This window comes from Rhinopithecus bieti, unplaced genomic scaffold (assembly GCF_001698545.2).
Source record: "Rhinopithecus bieti isolate Rb0 unplaced genomic scaffold, ASM169854v2 scaffold_13259, whole genome shotgun sequence".
Taxonomy (NCBI): domain Eukaryota; kingdom Metazoa; phylum Chordata; class Mammalia; order Primates; family Cercopithecidae; genus Rhinopithecus; species Rhinopithecus bieti.
In genome coordinates this window covers 419,139-439,308 of record NW_016807544.1, presented here as the reverse complement: position 1 = coordinate 439,308, position 20,170 = coordinate 419,139, and the positions used below count along the sequence as shown (strand labels likewise).

The 20,170-nt window shown below is 44.0% G+C and overlaps 1 protein-coding gene across 2 annotated transcripts in view; it reads left to right on the top strand.

Moving 5' to 3' along the window:
* Positions 1–20,170, top strand: part of MAP3K9 (mitogen-activated protein kinase kinase kinase 9) — an 81,414-nt gene that overhangs the window by 45,983 nt on the left and 15,261 nt on the right. For both annotated transcript variants that reach the window (XM_017882756.1, XM_017882755.1), the window contains exons 3-7: positions 7,346–7,494; positions 8,738–8,913; positions 14,860–15,100; positions 17,624–17,746; positions 19,376–19,529. In XM_017882756.1, the coding sequence (XP_017738245.1) occupies positions 7,346–7,494; positions 8,738–8,913; positions 14,860–15,100; positions 17,624–17,746; positions 19,376–19,529 (843 nt within the window). The remainder of the gene's footprint in view (positions 1–7,345; positions 7,495–8,737; positions 8,914–14,859; positions 15,101–17,623; positions 17,747–19,375; positions 19,530–20,170) is intronic.

Below are 20,170 nucleotides of genomic sequence, written 5' to 3'. Positions count from 1 at the left end.
CCCCCCGCCCCCCGCAGACAGGGTCTCTATTGCTTGAGCTGGAGTGCAGTGGTGTAATCATGGCTCACCACAGCCTTGACCTCCTGGACTCAGGTGATCCTCCTGCCTCAGCCTCCTAAGTAGCTGGAGCTACAGGCATGCTCCCCCCTTTTATTTATTTATTTAGTTTTGTAGAGACAGGGTTTCGCCATGTTGCCCAGGCTAGTCTTGAACTCCTGAGCTCAAGCTGTTCACCTGCCTTGGTCTCCCAAAGTGCTGGGATTAGGGGTGTGAGCTACTGTGCCTGGCCCTATTGACATCTTAATAAGTCATCCAATTCATGATCATGGGATATCTTTCCATTTATTTAGACCTCCTTTAACTTCTTTCAGTGATGTTTTGTAGTATCTGTATATTGAACCTTATTTTACCATGCATTAATTACAGGGTGAAGTAGCTAATGAGAAGAAATGAGTTTAACTTTCCTTAAAATATCTGACCTGATCTCATTAAGTTGAGTTGTATGCTGATATTCAACTATTTTTGATATGTAAAATCAGCAATTTCATGTTTCAGTTTAACACTTTCATTGCTTGACCATATGCTAATGCGATTAATTAATACATTAATTAAGCTAAGCTGCTATTACAAAGAGGCCTACAGATATGGAGGCTTAAATAGCATAGAAGCATATTCTCTTTCAAAAACTAGTCTAGATAGCCCACACTAGCAGGGCAACTGTGCCCCATGAGATCTTTTAGGAACCTAGCTTCTTTTAGATTCCCTCAGTGCATTGATCTTGCCCGAATGGTTAAATTGGGTGACTGTTACATGTGTATTACAGTTTTCATAAAAGAGGAAGGAGAACTTACTCATGGCAAGCACAGTTTATCTTTCATTTGGAGACCATCCAGAAGTTGTACACATCTCTGCACACCCCATTGCCTGCACCTGGTTATGTGGGCACACCCGGCTCCAAGGGAGGCAGAAAAATATATGTTCTAGCTAGACAACTGTGTGCCCCACTATGGAAGACAGGAAGGGTGGATTTGAGGGGACAAGCAGCCGCTTTTCGCACTCAACTTTCTCTTGCCTTTTTTAATGGAAAACCATGACTTCTCAGTAACATGATTGTTTTCTACCTCCAATATTCCCACTATGTTTCTTTTCCCAGCCTAACCCTGAAATTGCTCAGGTTTTATTGTCACACACTCCAAAGGTTTCTGCTGGTGATGATTTGGACAGAATTGTGTCATGTATCCAAGCACCTTCCCAGTGGGAAGGGAAAGCACAAATGCCTCATATAGAGTCTTCTCAGGATGACAGAAATGGTAGACAGGGAAGGACAAGGCTATTGCAGAACTTTTTTCTCCACCGAAAGAACAAGGGCAGGACCTTTCAACTTTTACCCTAAGTATTCTTGTTCTAAGACTAACCTCTAGGTCTTGTCCTATAACCATGATCCTAAAAGCAGGCTTGAAGGAAGAGCCTCTGGTGAGAGGAATCTGATGAAATTATTCTAATCTCTAGAGGAAATCGCTTGGAGGTAAACCTCAAATCAGAAGCACTTTGAATGGTGTGTCTTGGATATTGTCACATGGTCTGCCAGCAGGTCTCTAGTTGCTCTAGTCTAGACTTGTTCCCAGGGCTTAGACCTCCTGACCCAGTTTGGTTGATGATTGTGGTTTGAAAACATAATTCACCCTGCTCCCTTTCAGCTGTCTTAGCTTCTATGCTGCAGGATTTCCTTCAAGGCACAATTTATAACCCATTAAATGGGCCTTTCATTCCTCCTTCCTCAAGCCTACCCATCTAAGTAGCTCCAAATGGTCTCTCACCTTTAGCAGAGGAAAATGTGTGCCCACTGCTATACATACAGCAATGCTTGTGCACTGGTGACAGTTGTTACCACCTACAAATGCTTAAGGGCGCTAGGCTCTGTGGTAAATGTTATACATCTTTTATAGTCTTCACAAGAATCCCCCAAAGTAGGGATCATTATTTCCATTTTACAGATGAGGTAACTGGGCTCAGACAGTTGAAGTCACATGCCTAAGTTCACCCAGGTGGCAGACATAAAGCTATGATTAGAACTAGATATGTGTGTAGTGACAATCTGTGCTTGTAGTTATGCCACCATCTGTACGGTCTTGTTCCTGCACTTAAGGCAGCCTTTTCTGAATGATCAGCCCACTGTGCCTAGGGCCCAGCAGGGTGTCCCAGAGAAGGCCAGGGCATACCTAGGAACTTGGTACAAAGCTGTTTCCCAAACTGACTTGTAACTCACTGACTCATCCAAGAAGTGTTTGTGGAATGCTTGCCCTGTGCCAGGTACTGGCTGAGTGAGTGCCCCACACCTCGCTCCTCCTGGAACTCATCCAAAGCTGGGGGCCTCTGCGCCTCTGCTATTCCAGGTGCCCAGGGCCAACTGGTTTGTCTTTCTGCTCTTTGAGTGTGCTTCTAAAGTTCTCCTGCATATGTTGTGATGGAGGGTGAGATGATAAAGGGCTGGATCCTTAGCTGTGTAAGTTCCCCAGTCTGCTTGGATCGGGAACTGCCTCAAGAAGGCTATTGCTGAAATTGTTCCCTTTCTTTGCGCTGTGTGGGTAGAGCAGTGGTTACAGTCAGAGGGCGTCGTCCCACAAGGCCTTCTTGCCTGTTGGATGTGGGATGAGGTGGAGGCATTTCCTTAATCATTTTAAGTTTAAAAAATTACAATAGTGGCCAGGCATGGTGGCTCATGCCTGTAATCCCAGCACTTTGGGAGGCTGAGGCAGGCGGATCACGAGGTCAGGAGATCGAGACCATCCTGGCTAATGTGGTGAAACCCCGTCTCTACTAAAAATACAGAAAATTAGCCAGGCGTGGTGGTGGGTGCCTGTAGTCCCAGCTACTCGGGAAGCTGAGGCAGGAGAATGGCATGAACCAGAAGGCGGAGCTTGCAGTGAGCCGAGATAGCGCCACTGCACTCCAGCCTGGGTGACAGAGTGAGACTCTGTCTCAAAATTACAATAGTAAAACGTTTTCTATAGAAAAAATGTGAAAATATGGATAAACAAGAAAAGACAGGAAAAGAAAATCACCCTGAACCCACTTATAGAGATAATGTGTATTGATATTTGGGTGTGTTTATCCTATTCATGTGCTCGTGGGCCTATCCCTAGTGGGATCTTTCTGTTTTGTAAGTTGCTTTTTGAATGTAATGTAACATGAACATGTAATCACATTAATAAATATGTTGTTATGTCAATAAGTTTATCAATGTATATATTACATATATGTTAATATATCGTTTTGAATGAGGGTTCAGTTAAGAAGAAGAATTATATGCTACTTTCAGTTTACAAAGTGCTTTCACATATATTAATACAATTATCTTTGTCAAAGATTATTAAATAGTAGGGTTCCTAGAATGTGGAATCACAGATAATTACCAAGGGCAAGACATTCCCCAGCCCACCTCATTCAAGGGAGACTGGTCACCTCCTTTCAGAGCATGGACCCTGACCTGACAGTGGAGAGATGGTGCAGGTTACTACAAAATAGAGCTCTGGCCCAGCACAGGCATGGAGTTGCTGTGCCTTTTGTCAAGAAAGATGGCTGTCCACTTTTCCTCACTTTGAAAAAACATCAAACACCCCTTCTCCTCTGATCCTAGGAAATGGTTGAAGGGATTACCAAGCCTCGGGAGGTGATTAATTATTGACTAAGAGTAAATTCTCTGAGGGTTGAGTTAGGCAGTGAGGACTTTTAGGAAATTACTGGCAGCACTGTGGGAGCTGGTGGGTCTGTGTTGCGGGGAGGCACTCGGAGGCAGTGACTTAGCTGAACGAGTTCTTCCAGGCTGCTTGCAAATGGTCTTCAAAGGACTTCTTGACCTTTTAACCTTGGGAGGGCAACTAAGTTGGCTAAACCTGAGGTAAATCACATCCATTTCTACTGCCCACCTCTCCCTGGAGCTCAGATCCATGTAAACTTGTATTTCTCTTGAATTTCTCCAGTCTTTTTTCCTGCCAACAGAATACCAAGTCTTCATTTATATCACCCACCTTCCATTGTAAAAATAAAGAGGGACATTGGCAGAGGAAAACTAGTATAGTCAGCCCCAGAAAGGCTTCTTCTCTGAATGCCAGTGTCCCTCAGCAAAGCTCTCACCAACACTGTAGCTCTACATAAGCCTCCTCAGACACATTCTCATTTCAGCCCCTTTCGGAGAAACCACAGGTCTACTAGCCATAGATGGTAACTTCTGGATGAGGGTTAGTTGTTGGGGTTAGTGATTCCTTGTAACGCTTCTGTAGGGTCGGTATTGCTGTCTTTGTTACAGGGATGAGGAAATTAGGTTTGGAGAGGCGACCTTGCTTCTAATGGCACATAGCTGTTAAGTGATAAAACAGGCATTTGACCTGAGTCTGTCTAAATCTTTCTCTGGTAGCATTCTGCCTACTTGGGCAGTAGTTCTAACATTCCTTTTAGCTGTAGAACCTCTGAAGTGGGAGAGAATGCAGACAAACAAAGAAACAAGCCCAGAGCTGCCCTGGCTGGAGCCAATAGGGCCAGTCCCAGTCCCATTAACGCCCCCCCCACCCAACCCCCCCCAACACTTGCTTCCAGAAGGTCTGAGACACCTTCACAGGGCACTTAGAGCTCAGTGTGAAAACTGTCACAGAAGGGATGCAGGGACACAAACAGAACATGAAAAACTCTGTGATCTTTCCAGGTAGTTAGGGCCCAGATACTACTGTCTTTGCCTGGTTGGGAGAAAGGGGTTCTGTGGGACCTTTAGTTTTTATTCTCCAGGATGGAGGTGGGCATTAATTCCAAGAGCAAGCAATGGAGGATAACAGTGGCTTTGACCTAGGAATCTGGTTGGCAGTGCTGAGATTTCCTGGAGGTCACTTGGTAGAAGCTCCCCAGCATGACCACTACCTGGATAAGTCACATGAAAGGTTTGTCAGGAAGTGTAATAGTGCAATTCTTGATGATGTTTGGGTTTTCCTCTAGAGGACCCAGGGCAGCCCGCAGGACTGTCTGACCATGCGCTCACTCCCATACCCACACACCCACTCACTCACATATCTATGAGTGCTTCCTGTGTACCAGAGCTTGGGCTAGGTCCTGAGAATGGAAAGATTAAAAACAATTTTCCCTGGTCTTTAGGAGCCCGTAGGCTAGCAGACAAACAACTACAATGCATGGCAGCCCAAACAGGCTGAGTAACATCTGGGGATGTCGGGAAAGCATCATAAAGTGTCCAACACTATTCCCATAAGCCTCCAAACTAAAATCCATCTCCTGTCTAGACAAGTCAAGATCAACTGGCTACCAGGCGTTTTGGTTTTTCCTGGTAAGGTGCATAAAGAAAATGATAGTATTTGAAGGCCTCACTGGGGTAAAGCCATCATCTGATGAATGAATAAATGATGGGACATTTGAGTTGGATCTTGAAAGATGATTAGAGTTTACCAAGCAGAGAAATGGTAGAAGGTATTCTAGGGGGAAGAAATTGACAACTGGTCTGGGCCTACCATGATGTACTCTGTGTGTGCCCTTAGTAAAATGCTCCTAAACATGTCTAAAACTTGCTTTCCGCATGTGCAAAATGTTGATAATAGCTATCAGAATTGTAGAGATTCACAGTGATGTTTGTAAAGTGTCTTCGCGATCTTCAAATATAAGGTTTCGTGATAAATAGCTACTGGATTTATTATTATTATTATTATTGATTATTTTGAAACAGAGTCTCACTCTGTCACCCAGGCTAGAGTGCAGTGGTGTGATCTTGGCTTACTACAACGTTCGCCTCCTAGATTCAAGTGACCATCCTACCTCAGCCTCCCAAGTAGCTGGGATTACAGGCGTGTACCACCACCACACCTGGCTAACTTTTGTATTTTTAGTGGAGATGGAGTTCCGCCATGTTGGCCAGGCTGGTCTTGATCTCCTGACCTCAAGTGATCTGCCTGCTTTGGCCTCCCAAAGGCTGAATTTACAGTCTGAGATTACAGATGTGAGCCACCACGCCTGTCCTATTATTATTGTTTAAATGAATATGACCTTTGTTACTGGTTGCAAGACTTATTGTTGAGTTTGGTGTTGAAAACATAAGGAGAGCCATTCTTCTAACTATTCATAGCCTCATGGTTTCTCGTCCTGACTTATTCCTGGAAGGACTGAGTGCTGTGTGATTGTGTCTGGTTCTGATCGTGAATTCACAGAATAATTCTTCCATTAAGCTTTGTACTCCACATTCACTGACTCATAGGACACGAGAAAAGAAGTTCTTTATGTGGACTTGAAAGATAGGGAGGGCACACTGAAGTTCTCGCAGCCGATGCGCTGCTCTGTTCTACCGATGTGATCTACCCTTGTGAACCTTTTCTCTTTGAATTAGACAAAGATCTCCGTTAAGAACCCACTCACACTGATCTGGGGACAGAAATCTATTCAACCTAGTGGGCATTTAAAGAAATCTTTTATAGGAACAAAATCTGCTTTGAGTGGTTAGCGCTCTGCTTTTTGTAAAGCTAAAAAAAAAAATCTGTTAATCCTAGCACTTTGGGGAAAAAAATGTATCTGTGACAAAAGCTGAAGTTTTCTTAAAACAGAAAAAAAATTATACTTGGGAGGCTGCCTCTTCTCCCAGTTTATTTCTTTAATAATAATGATAACAGGCCAGATGCAGTGGCTCACGCCTATAATCTCAGCACTTTGAGAGGCTGAGGCGGGAGGATCACAGGAGGTCAGGAGTTTCAGAGACCAGCCTGGCCAATGTGGTGAAACCCTGTCTCTACAAAAAATACAAAAATTAGCCAGGTGTAGTGGCACATGCCTGTAATCCCAGCTACTCAGGAGGTGGAGGCAGGAGAATCTCTTGAACCCAGGAAATGGAGGTTGCAGTGAGCCGAGATCGCACCACTGCACTCCAGCCTCAGCGAAGAGCGAAACTCCATCTTAAAAACAAAACAATAATGATAACGAAAGAGCTATGGCCATTGGGCACTTATTTAAACACTATAGTAGCTCATTTAATTCAACAATAGCCTTGCCAGACTGATAGTGTTATTTGTGCTTTACAGATGAGGAATTAGAGGCTTAAAGAGGTGTAGTGCCTTGCCCAAGGTCATATAGCTAAGGAATTGTGGAAGAAAACTTGAAAACCAAGCAAGTATGCTTGACTCCGGAGATTTTGCTTTTAGCTAGTAGGCTTTATGGTTTCCCTTTTATATCACATTAGTATTTCTGTTTCATTAGTCTCACTATGTGTTGGGGAGAATGTGGGATGCTCAGAAAAGACTCATGAGCTATTGCAGTGAAGTTGTACCTGAAGTTTATTACATGGCTTCTGTCTTCTTCCTCTCCTTAGCTACGGGGTGCTACTTTGGGAGTTGCTGACTGGTGAGGTGCCCTTTCGAGGCATTGATGGCTTAGCGGTCGCTTATGGAGTGGCCATGAACAAACTCGCCCTTCCTATTCCTTCTACATGCCCAGAGCCTTTTGCCAAACTCATGGAAGGTAAGTAAACCCTGGCCTGAACCAAACTGGAGACACTTTGCCTCTTATAATCACTGGGTAGAGTTTGGCCAATTCTATGAGATCAGTTACTGAAAGAGGAGATAAAGTTTCAGTCACCTAAGGAGGAATCCTATGGGCAACTAGAAAGGCTTCTTCAAGATGATGTCCACACCCTGCTGCAAGGAGGTCACATCTCCAGGCACTGTAGAAGTGAAATTAGTAACAAAAGCCTGCTATCCGGTATTTAGCATATTATTATGCAATGCAAAATCAGAAAGTACAGTAACTTTTATGTCAGGACCTCTGAATACCTTAAAGAGATGTGAAGAACATCTTCGGAGAAAGAACTCTAAAATTTAGTCTTCTAGTCAGACCCCATAATTTTGTAACTAAGGAATCTAAAGCTAAGCGAAGTTGAGTGGATAGGTGGCCGCCCCATTAGGGAGTGGCTGAGCTGGGATTAGATAGAATTCACTTTCACTGACTCCCACTAGAATGCTTTTCATCCTCACCTCCTCATCATCCCATTGTGGGTGGGGGAAGGCTAATTCATTTATTTATGGGAAACTGAAGCCCAGGGCAGCATTCCTCATTTGTCTATTCTTTGTTTTTTTTTTTTTTTGAGACGGAGTCTCGCTCTGTCGCCCAGGCTGGAGTGCAATGGCCGGATCTCAGCTCACTGCAAGCTCCGCCTCCTGGGTTCACGCCGTTCTCCTGCCTCAGCCTCCTGGGTAGCTGGGACTACAGGCACCCGCCACCTTACCCGGCTAGTTTTTTTTATTTTTTAGTAGAGACGGGGTTTCACTGTGTTAGCCAGGATGGTCGCAATCTCCTGACCTTGTGATCCACCCGTCTCGGCCTCCCAAAGTGCTGGGATTACAGGCTTGAGCCACCACGCCCGGCCATCTATTCTTGAATCAGGTAGTAACATGGTAAATTGTGTTGTGGTGGTGCTTTGTATAAGAAAACTCTTTGGGCTCACTTTTCTTACCCTTAATTAACAGCCAGAATGGAATGAGTACAGAACTGCTGCATTTCTTTTCCATTTTCACTTGTTATGGTTGTAATGGTGGCCAGTTTGCTTTACTTCCTGAGCCTTATTTGAGGTTACCTAAATTCTGATCTCTGTTTCTGGAAGAAGTAAGAGGTAGTTTTCTGGGAAGTGAGGCCACGTAATAGCCTAAGTCTTATATGTTTGCCTCTGACCAATCATGCTGTCTGAGTATTCACATGTTCTATTCAGACTGCTGGAATCCTGATCCCCACTCACGACCATCTTTCACGAATATCCTGGACCAGCTAACCACCATAGAGGAGTCTGGTTTCTTTGAAATGCCCAAGGACTCCTTCCACTGCCTGCAGGATGACTGGAAACACGAGATTCAGGAGATGTTTGACCAACTCAGGGCCAAAGAGAAGGTAAAAAAAAAAAAAAAGAAAAAGAAAAAAGATACACATTGAATTAGTAGACCTCACCCACTGGGACCTCTGGACCAAGTCTGACGGACCACCTTGATTCTAGCATGCCCACCTTCCTGCTTGGTATCTACTTAATTATCCAAACCAGAGAAGAATGCAGTTGGGCAATTGCCAGTGGGATGTCTCACCCTGTCAGCTGGAAATATGAGAGGTTCTGGAAATGTTTCTTGATTCTACAGTGGACTTCTAGAGGAAGGTTAACTTGATATAGGGATACTTCGACCTTGAGAATAGTTATCAGAACATCCTTCCAGTGTCTTTTGACATCAGAATCAGAACTAGAATATGGGCTAAAAATACCATAGGTCTGAAATTGTGTGGCATTTTTTGTGTTTTTATGAAAAGTATTTCAAGCCCAAACCAACCAGGGAGTTCAGAGACTCCTAGTCTACCAGAGATCTGCCTTTTTGTTTGGTGGCCATTCCCTAAATGGCCCCTTTCTGTTCCCTCAGTGTGTCCCTAGCAGTCAGTGTACACACAGGTGAAGCCAGTTACATGCAGTTATTTTGCTTATATAGGGGCAGGACTAAATCTAAGGGATGTAGCTAGGAGCAAGAGGGAAGTCTTTATAGATTTCGTTAATTTCTTTTTTATTTTCTCACTCTGCACTATGGGAATTTGGGAAGTTAATAGCCACATGATAATAATGATAGCTAAAATTGTTTATGGCTTTATGGTTTCCCACTTTTTCCACTAAAAAATTTGATGAGACCTTTTTGTCTGTTTTATCCAGGAGTCCTATGGCTCCTGCCGTCAGTGTGTAGGCCAGGTGTTACTATTGTTTCCATCTCAGAGCTTAGGGTCAGCAACTTGCCTGAAGTAACAGAGTTAGTAAGTGGGAAAGCAGAATCTTGAATGTGGGTCTTCTGATTCCAAAAACCTATATTCTTTGTAATATTATATTAGTCTGTTCTCATGCTGCTAATAAAGACATACCCAAGACTGGTTAATTTATAAAGGAGAAAGGTTTAATCAACTCACAGTTCCACAGGGCTGGAGAGGCCTCAGGAAACTTACAATCATGGTGGCAAACAGGTCCTTCTTCACATGGTGGCAGGAAGAAAAATAAGTGCCCAGCAAAGAGAGAAGCCCCTTATAAAACCATCAGATCTCGTGAGAACTAACTCATTATCACGAGAACAGGATAGGGAAACCACCCCCATGATTCAATTATCTCCACCTGGTCCCTCCCATGACCCATGGGGATTATGGAAACTACAATTCAAGATAAGATTTAGGTGAGGATACAGTCAAACCTTATCAATATCATTTTTGTTCTACACAAATGACTTACAAATAATTTCTGGAGCTGATCTGAAGATATTAAACTCTTTATGGAACATAGCAATTCTGAACATACTACTGTTTGCCAAGTCAATGAGCATTCTCTAGAAGAATGGAGTGAGCTTACAGTGACTCTTTAGGGACCCTGGTGGGTGGACCTGCACTGACTGTTGAGCAGAATGATTACAAAAGACTGTTCCTGTCACCAAATACTGTTCCAGCTAGAAGAATCCCAAGAGTTGCTGGCCTTTTTTTTTTTTTTTTTTTTTTTTTTTTATTGCTGCATCACTGACCCTTGGCCCTTGGTTACTTTCTTTTAATTGATGAAATTATAAGGGCACCAGCCAGTAAGAAAAATGAAGGTTGGATTTTGTCAGTAAGTAGTTACTAGGAAATCAAACTCATTCTTATAATAGCTAACATTTGCAGAGCATGTGCTATGTGCCATATTCATGAATTATCTTATTTAATGAGATAATAATTGTCTGTGTCAATGATGTCAGTGCTGTTAACTCCGTATTGCATGTGATGCCCATATTAACTTGTTCAAGGCCACACAGTTAATGGTGGTGAAGCTGGGACCTGAATAGGCAGTTTGTTCCAGAGTTCTTTCTCTTAGCCACCATGCTATGATGTCTCTCTGTTATAAGGCTTGTTGTTTGGTAAGTGAGAGTAAGATGTGCTTTCTCTCAGGAGAGATTCTTCTTAACTCATTCTGTTGTGGAAGATGTGATTTGCAAACTGTGCAACACAAATAGGTGATGCACAAGTAGGAGATTCAACATGTTTAAGGGTCCTCCAGGTGAATGGTATCATAGATGTATATTCCCCAAATATCCTGATTTACCCTATGATTCAGCTAATTCCTCAAGTTGGATCAACCTACTGCTTCTAAGTATTATTGTGAGAATGCATTGGTGTCATCTGGGGTTTGTGTTCCATTAAAGAGAGAGGCTTAGAGCCAAACCATCCCTTAGACAAGAGCATGGAGGAGAGGAGGACTTAGGAAGCTTGAAATTAGCTTTGACTTTTAAACTTTTACACTTAACAGCAAAATCAACCAACTAGGAATATTTTCCGGCATCTTCCATGAATTTTCTTCTCTTGGTAATGAAAACAAAGTCACAGGACAGAGAAACAAAGGATTTGGAGGGTGCACAGCAATTAATTTGAGGTTTATTTCATCAAGGAAGAAGTAGTTCAAGTTCAAGTTCAACTCTCAGGAACTTGTGATAAATACATGTTCCCATAAAGAAGGATTTCATTCATAAAATTGCACTCTATCTCCTATTACCATTTCTCTTCATTCATTTATTGACTCAGTAGTTATTCAACCACTGAGCACTTACCACATGCTAGACACTTTTCAGTGTGCTAATTTTTTTGTCATTTCTTTTCTATTCCTTTTTTGTTGTTGTTGTTGTTGTTTTGAGACAAAGTCTTGCGCTGTCACCCAGGCTGGAGTGCAGTGGCACGATCTCGGCTTACTGCAACCTCTGCCTCCCAGGTTCAAGCAATTCTCCTGCCTCAGCCTCCCAAGTAGCTGGGATTACAGGTACACGTCACCATGCCCAGCTGATTTTTGTGTTTTTAGTAGACAGGGTTTCACTATCATGGCCAGGCTGGTCTCAAATTCCCGATCTCAGGTGATCCGCCTGCCTCGGCCTCCCAAAGTGCTGGGATTACAGGTGTGAGACACCACACCCGGCCTTCTTTCTGTCACTTTTATGGCTATGTTGACATTCTACTGGGGATGGAAGACAAGCTGAATGAAGAGTTTGTAGCATCAGAATATGATATTCATTTCTTGATCTCTTTCCTCTCTTCTACTGTTAACCTCCTGCTCAGCTTCCCCAATATGGGTTCACATGCTTGTTTTCTAGCTCTAGGTTCTCTTTCTACACTATTTTGTTTTAATCCAGAATGGTTACTTATAGTGAGTATTTCATTGAGAAATTAGGTTTCGACCACAGAAGTGTTGCTGTGGCTCCTTTATTGAAGAAATATCCTGCTTTTCCAGACATTGCTCTTTCCAGGTTCCACCCCACACTCCACTTTAATGCAAGGCCCAGGGTAACCAGCATTAACAGTTTAAATTGTAGGTTTAAAATTTTTGTAGTCATGTTTTGTTTTCTTTCCTGTTTTCTCTCCTGTTTCCTGATTCGATATCCCCTCTCCTCTTTCCAGAAATTCAGTGCTGGGCTCACTTCTGAACTCATGCGGAAGGAGAAAGGGGAGGTAGGGAAGAGGTTCTGCCATCTGATGTGGCTCCCACCTCCGTTCTCAGCACAGGACAAAAGGGACCGTTCTTGGGTCACAAGATGAAATTCCAAATGGGACTTTGTCCCAGTTTCACCTTCCAGCTTTCTGGCTTCAGCTCTCCCCCTAGCAGTGTGACTGACTGTCCTTCAGACTTGCAGGGGCACAGCCTGCTCTGGGGTGACATCTCCTGTGCTCATTGAACAGTTCATTTCAGTGGAGTGTGTAGAGCAGCAGCCAAATTTGGTTCTAGAGCAAGTACCTGAAAAAGACCTCAGGAAATGTTCTCTTTTTTTCCTTGCTATGCTTTCATGATTCTTCCAGAGCAAATCATTGTCCTTTAAGATAAGGTGAAAGTTGAAACCACATACCTCAGTAGATTCGTTCCTCAAGTGAACATAAAGATTCAGATGACATGCCTCACATAGCTTTTGAGCAGCCACCCTGGAAATATATTTTTATTTAATTGTTAGGTGTTACCTGGAAGATGATTTATGTACTGTGGACACATTTTTAAGCTGAATTAAGTTGGCTCTGGTTTAAAAAACATCTTTTTGTTTGTTTTTTGTTTTGTTATTTTTAATTATACTTTAAGTTCTGGGGTACATGTGCAGAATGTGCAGTTTTGTTACATAGGTATACGTGTGCCATGTGGTTAACTGCACCCATCAACCCGTCGCCTACATTAGGTATTTTTCCTAATGCTCTCCCTCCCTTAGCCCCCCACCCCCCACAGGGTGTGTGACATTCACCCCCCTGTATCCATGTGTTCTCATTGTTCAACTCCCACTTAGAGTGAGAACATGTGGTGTTTGGTTTTCTGTTCTTGTGTTAGTTTGCTGAGAAGGATGGTTTCCAGCTTCATCCATGTCCCTACAAAGGATATGAACTCATCCTTTTTTATGGCTGCATAGTATCATGGTGTATATGTGCCACATTTTCTTAATCCAGTCTATCATTGATGGACATTTGGGTTGGTTCCAAGTCTTTGCTATTGTGAATAGTGCCACAATAAACATACGTGTGCATGTGTCTTTATAGTAGAATGATTTATAATCCTTTGGGTATATACCCAGTAATGGGATTGCTGGGTCAGATGGTATTTCTAGTTCTAGATCCTTGAGGAGTTGCCACACTGTCTTCCACAATGGTTGAATTAATTTATACTCCCACCAACAGTGTAAAAGCTTTCCTATTTCTCCACATCCTCTTCAGCATCTGTTGTTTTCTGACTTTTTACTGATCACCATTCTAACTGGCGTGAGATGGTATCTCATTGTGGTTTTGACTTGCAATTCTCTAGTGGCCAGTGATGATGAGCTTTCTTTCATATGTTTGTTGGCTGCATAAATGTCTTCTTTTGAGAAGTGTCTGTTCATATCCTTCGCCCACTTTTTGATGGGGTTGTTTGTTTTTTTCATGTAAATTTGTTTACGTTCTTTGTAGATTCTGGATATTAGCCCTTTGTCAGATGGATGGATTGCAAAGTTTTCTCCCATTCTGTAGGTTGCCTGTTTACTCTGATGATAGTTTCTTTTGCTGTGCAGAAGCTCTGTAGTTTAATTAGATCCCCTTTGTCAATTTTGGCTTTTGTTGCCATTGCGTTTGGTGAAAAAACATCTTTTATATAATAGAAAAAATTTGGCTGGGCGCAGTGGCTCACGCCTGTAATCCTAGCACTTTGAGAGGCTGAGGCAGATGGATCACTTGATGCCAGGAGGGGACCACCTAATCTCTACTAAAAACACAAAAAAATTAGCTAGGTTTGGTGGCACATGCCTATAATCCCAGCTACTCTGGTGACTGAGACATGAAAATCACTTGAACTAGGGATGCAGGAGGCTGAGGCAGGAGAATTGTTTGAACCCAGGAGGCGGAGGTTGTGGTGAGCTGAGATCGTACCACTGCACTCCAGCCTGGGTGACAGAATGAGATTCTGTCTCAAAAAATAGAAAGTAAAGTAGAACCAAGTCTGTAAATAAATACATGATTATATTTTCTAGTCAAACCTATATATATATATCTTTTTTTTTAATCTCAGGCAATTTTAATGAAGAAGAAAGGAGCAACTAGAAACTCTCAGCCCCCATCTCTAGGGCTCGGCCTATGACTTTAGCTTCTCCAGCTGTCCCCTCAGTATGGCTGTTCTGAGCCTTCCTTTCCCCACCATTCAAGGTGGTCTGATGTTCATTTACCAGCTATCGAGTCCTCTCTCTTCACTGAGCATCATAGGAGAACTCTCCAGGTCACCATGAGCCCTCTGGGGGCTCTCAGGCCTCACCCCAGAGCCCCTCTGCACTGAGCACCCCAGTCTTTTCTCTGATGGTTCTGCTCTTCCTGCAGGAACTTCGCACTTGGGAGGAGGAGCTGACACGGGCTGCGCTGCAGCAGAAGAACCAGGAGGAACTGCTGCGGCGTCGCGAGCAGGAGCTGGCCGAGCGGGAGATTGACATCCTGGAACGGGAGCTCAACATCATCATCCACCAGCTGTGCCAGGAGAAGCCCCGGGTGAAGAAACGCAAGGGCAAGTTCAGGAAGAGCCGGCTGAAGCTCAAGGACGGCAACCGCATCAGCCTCCCTTCCGGTCAGTGGCCTGGGGCCGGCTGGGAAGTGGCAGCAGGGCAAGGAGCTGGTGTGGCAGAGGGTTTATGGGAGCCGGGGACTGAGCTTGGAAACATGACACCCTGGGGCTCAAACTCCAGCCTGTTTGAAATGGGCCATTCTGTTCAGTGGAAAGATTGGCATGCTGAAAATCTACCCGACTCCAGGGAAATTGTTGCATGTGAGTGAACGCAGAATATGAAGTAAGGACAACCTGGCAAGGTCCAGGCTGCTAGAAGCCTGGTGGCTCACAGGGGCACATCTCACTTTAGGCAAACCTGGAGAGGGAAGCATGAAGTTGGGGGAAAACATTCCAGGGTGTGCGTGTGTGAGGCATGAGAAGTTTTGGCTCTGCAAAATAACTTGTTTCAAGGTTTCTTTTTTTTTGTTTTTTGAGACAGAGTTTTGCTTTTGTTGCCCAGGTTGGAGTGCAATGGTGTGATCTCGGCTCACTGCAACCTCCACCTCCCGGTTCAAGCGATTCTCCTGCGCCAGGCTCCTGAGTAGCTGGGATTACAGGCGCGTGCCACCACACCCGGCTGATTTTTGTATTTCACCATGTTGGCCAGGCTGGTCTCGAACTCCTGACCTCAAGTGATCCACCCACCTTGGCCTCCTAAAGTGCTAGGATTACAGGTGTGAGCCACCACACCTGGCTGAGGTTTCTTTAATTAGTCCTGAGTACAGTTGAGTTTAGGTTTAATGTATGGGAAGTTACCTGATAAGATTTACATGTGACCTTTCAGACAGACACATCAGTTGAATAGAGGTGCATCTGTTGTACTTCAGCCTTGGGGAAAATATAAAGAAATGTGAAACTATGAGTTAGAATCTTTGTGGTGTATAATATATCCATGGAGGGAGCTGAATGCTAAAATGTGTGTTGATGTAGATAAAGGTATTCACTGTGTTCTAAGTCTATAAGGCCCTAGAAAGCAGGCTTATTAGAAGCGTAAGGAACAGGCTGGGCGCAATGGCTCACGCCTATAATCCCAGCACTTTGGGAGACTGAGGCTGGTTGATCACCTAAGGTCGGGAGTTTGAGACCAGCCTGACTAACATGGAGATACCCTGTCTCTACTAAAAATATAAAATTACCCAGGCATGGTGGTGCATGCCTGTAATCCCAGCTACTCAGGAGGCTGAGGCAGGAGAATTGCTTGAACCCAGGAGGCGGAGGTTGTGGTGAGCTGAGATTGTACCCTTGCATTCCAACCTGGGCAACAAGAGTGAAACTCCATCTCAAAAAAAAAGTGTAAGGAACAAAGAAAGAATGGTCTAATAGGGGTAGGAGTAGATGATGTTAAGCACTAGAATGGTGGCTTGATTAAGTACAGATAAGGGAACTCATTCCATGCAGTTGAGTGAATACGTTCATCAGCCATGTTTCCTTGCTGCACATTTGTTTTTCCTTTTCAGACAGCATGGAGTCTTTAAGCACCCCTTGAGCATCTAGCATGTGCCAGCATATTGCTGCATGCTGGGATGCAGATAGAAAAGCTGTAGTTCCCACCTGCAGGGAGATCACAGTCTAATGGGGAGACATAGGTGCAAGCAAGCGGCTGTTTATTATACCTCTTTGATAGATGAGGAGACTGAAACTGAGAAATTTAGTGCTGTAAGTTTTATATTCTTTATGCTGTACTGTAACTTCCTTTGGAATGTGTCCACATTGGAGCCATTTGCTCCATCTCCCTCACTGCCCTAGGTTCCCACAAGGGCTAGTCGTTGATATCCTGCTCTGCCTGCAGTTAGTGAGAAGAATCAGTGTCCCTGCTTTGGTCCCTGAGAAAAAAGGACCAAATCTGTCTGATAATAGATTATGTGAAACCAGTAATTTTAAGTTAAATTTCCTAGAATAATCAACAACATCTCATGAGCTAAACAGCTATTCTTTTTTTTTTTTTTTTTTTTTTTTTTTTTCTGAGACGAGTCTCGCTCTGTTGCCTGGGCTGGAGTGCAGTGGCTGGATCTCAGCTCACTGCAAGCTCCGCCTCCCGGGTTTATGCCATTCTCCTGCCTCAGCCTCCCGAGTAGCTGGGATTACAGGCGCCCGCCACCTCACCCGGCTAGTTTTTTGTATTTTTTTAGTAGAGACGGGGTTTCACCGTGTTAGCCAGGATGGTCTCGATCTCCTGACCTTGTGATCCGCTCGTCTTGGCCTCCCAAAATGCTGGGATTACAGGCTTGAGCCACCGCGCCCGGCCCTAAACAGCTATTCTTAATACATAATTGCTCAAACTATATTCATTATATAGACAACTTTATGAAGCTCACTAATGAAGTTCACTTGCACAGTGAATTTTCCATCTTTTTATACGTTCATCTCCCCATGTCCTTTGGGAAAAAGAGATGATTCTAAAAGAGAACATTTCCCAGGTGAACAAAGAGCTTTTCAGGAAACTGGGGCCTGTCCCTTGAGGATGCTGAGAAATGTCAGATTTCTTATATGAATTTGATTATGGGAAATGTTAATGCATACATGTGTTTGTCTTTCCCCAAGCAGATTTCCAGCACAAGTTCACGGTGCAGGCCTCCCCCACCATGGATAAAAGGAAGAGTCTTATCAACAGCCGCTCAAGTCCTCCTGCAAGCCCCACCATCATTCCTCGTCTTCGAGCCATCCAGTGTGAGACTGTTTCCCAAATTAGCTGGGGCCAGAACACATCAGGGGCACCTGTCCCCTGCTCTGTCCAGCCACCGACTGGTCCAGGCTTGCTCCATCCATAACTTCTGCCACCTCTCCTCGACAATGTGTATATACATGCACATATGTACGCAAACCCTTAGCCCTCTCCCTTGTCTCTCTCCATTAACTTTACTACTGCCCCCTCTACCTTTTAGTCACATATCAGCAAAGGGGTTCGTGGGTACTAATGGGATCTTTAGTGGTTTGCAAAGCAATTTGGAAACTGGTGTGTGACGTAGATACAGGTTACTACCTGGCCTGAGAACCTCGCACACTCTTTGACATATTTGGGGCATTGTTGTTTTTCTTTCGTCCACGCGTCCCAAGGAAGGGTTTTTTTTCAAAGTATAGGTCCTAAGGAAACTTCCCATATACTTTATAATAAGCCAAATCTGGACCAGTTTTAGCTGCAGTATTTGCTTAAAAAAATATACTCACACATACATATAAGTGTGTGTGTGAATATACACCTATATGTGAATGAATTAGTTTTTCTGATTTAAAGACAGAGAGATTTTATTTAAAAATCCAAGATTTCGGCCGGGCATGGTGACTCATGCCTGTAATCCCAGCTTTGGGAAGCTGAGGCAGGCAGATCATGAGGTCAGGAGATCGAGACCATCCTGACCAACATGCTGAAACCCCACCTCTACTAAAAATACAAAAAAAAACATAGCTGGGTGTGGTGGCACCCGCCTATAGTCCCAGCTACTCGGGAGGCTGAGGCAGGAGAATCGCTTGAACCTGGTAGGCAGAGGTTGCAAGTGAGCCAAGATTGCACCACTGCATTCCAGCATGGGTGACAGAGTGAGACTCTGTCTCAAAAAGAAAGATTTCTAGCTTGAAAAATGAAATGAAATCAGTGGGTTTCTTTTTTCATGTGGCCGCAGTTGGCTGGCACTAATAGCAGCTTCCATACACTCCATATTTTGCCTCAGCCGCTTCAACTCCTTGTTTTTTGGTAACTAGTTCACTTCGCTCATTTATGATATAAACACAATCCCTGGGGCATTTGGGTCTCAACCCTTGCTCCGAGGTATTCATGTCAGAAAAATATTCCTCCTCTCTTACCTGTCTTTCTCTAGGCCTGTTCCTTCCCCCTCTCCTACTCCTGACTTCCTTTTCCATAACCTTGAACTCCTCATTTTCTTCCTTCCCAGCCTTTTCTTTCCAAGATTTCTGCATTTCCATGCCTTCCTTGCCCCTTGTCTTTTTTCCCCCCTCGCCTGCCTCCTTATTTGCTCACTACCCAATCCCACCCAACAAAACAAGTTAAGTCAGATCTGTTTGGAACTCTGTTGTCTGGCTGGCCTGAGCTCTGGCTTTACATTGAATTTGTGAAAATTGAAGAAGTGTTTCCATGTTCAGTACTTTGAGAGAGCTAAATGATTGGTGGCTGAGAACTCCATTACTTTCCTGGAAGGGTCCACTTGGGCACAGAGTTTTTGATAAGGTCTAACTTCCTTGCAGCTCCAAATGTGTGTGTGTGTGTCTGGTGGTATAGAGGCTAGTTTGGGGGAGCCCTGTCTGTCCATGTTCTAGATCCTGTCCAACCCTTGTTGTTCACAGTGACACCAGGTGAAAGCAGCAAAACCTGGGGCAGGAGCTCAGTTGTCCCAAAGGAGGAAGGGGAGGAGGAGGAGAAGAGGGCCCCAAAGAAGAAGGGGCGGACGTGGGGGCCAGGGACGCTTGGTCAGAAGGAGTTTGCCTCGGGAGATGAAGGGTAAGTGCCAGATGACATGAAATTCTTTCTCACTTGAAGATGGATGCACCATTTAAACATGGGATATGAAATACCTTTTTTTCTCTGTCGTGTGTTTGATTGCTTTCTGAGAAATTGCAAGCTTCTTGATCTTTACAACAGTTTTTCGACCTCCGTGTTCCTGGAACCTCCTAGGACAGACATGGAAAACTTTTTCCATAAAGAGCCAGATAATATATATTTTAGGCCCTGTGATTCCTATGACTCTTGAGCTCCACTGTTGGAACACAGAAGCTGCCAGAGACCATGGACAACATGTAAATGAGCAAACGTGACTGTGTTCCAGTAAAACCTTATAAAAGCAAGTGGCCGGCAGGGTTTAACCCACCAGTTATAGTTTGCCAACCCCTGAAGGCATTCTACTCAGAGTAGCAAGTAGCCCAAGCATTAACCAAATGTAAAAAGATCTTCCAGACTGTTCTGCTTATACCTGGCTCTTCGTCCTTAAAGCATTCATGCAGAGGAAAGAGAAGAAAGAGCAGAGGTTAACAGGACTCTCTTGCCTAGAGGTTCATCCTGAAGCAGGGGCAGGCAGAATAACCCAGCCCTGGTAGTGCAGTTTTATACAACTCCAGGGCCACTAGAACTTCTTTCAGGTCTCA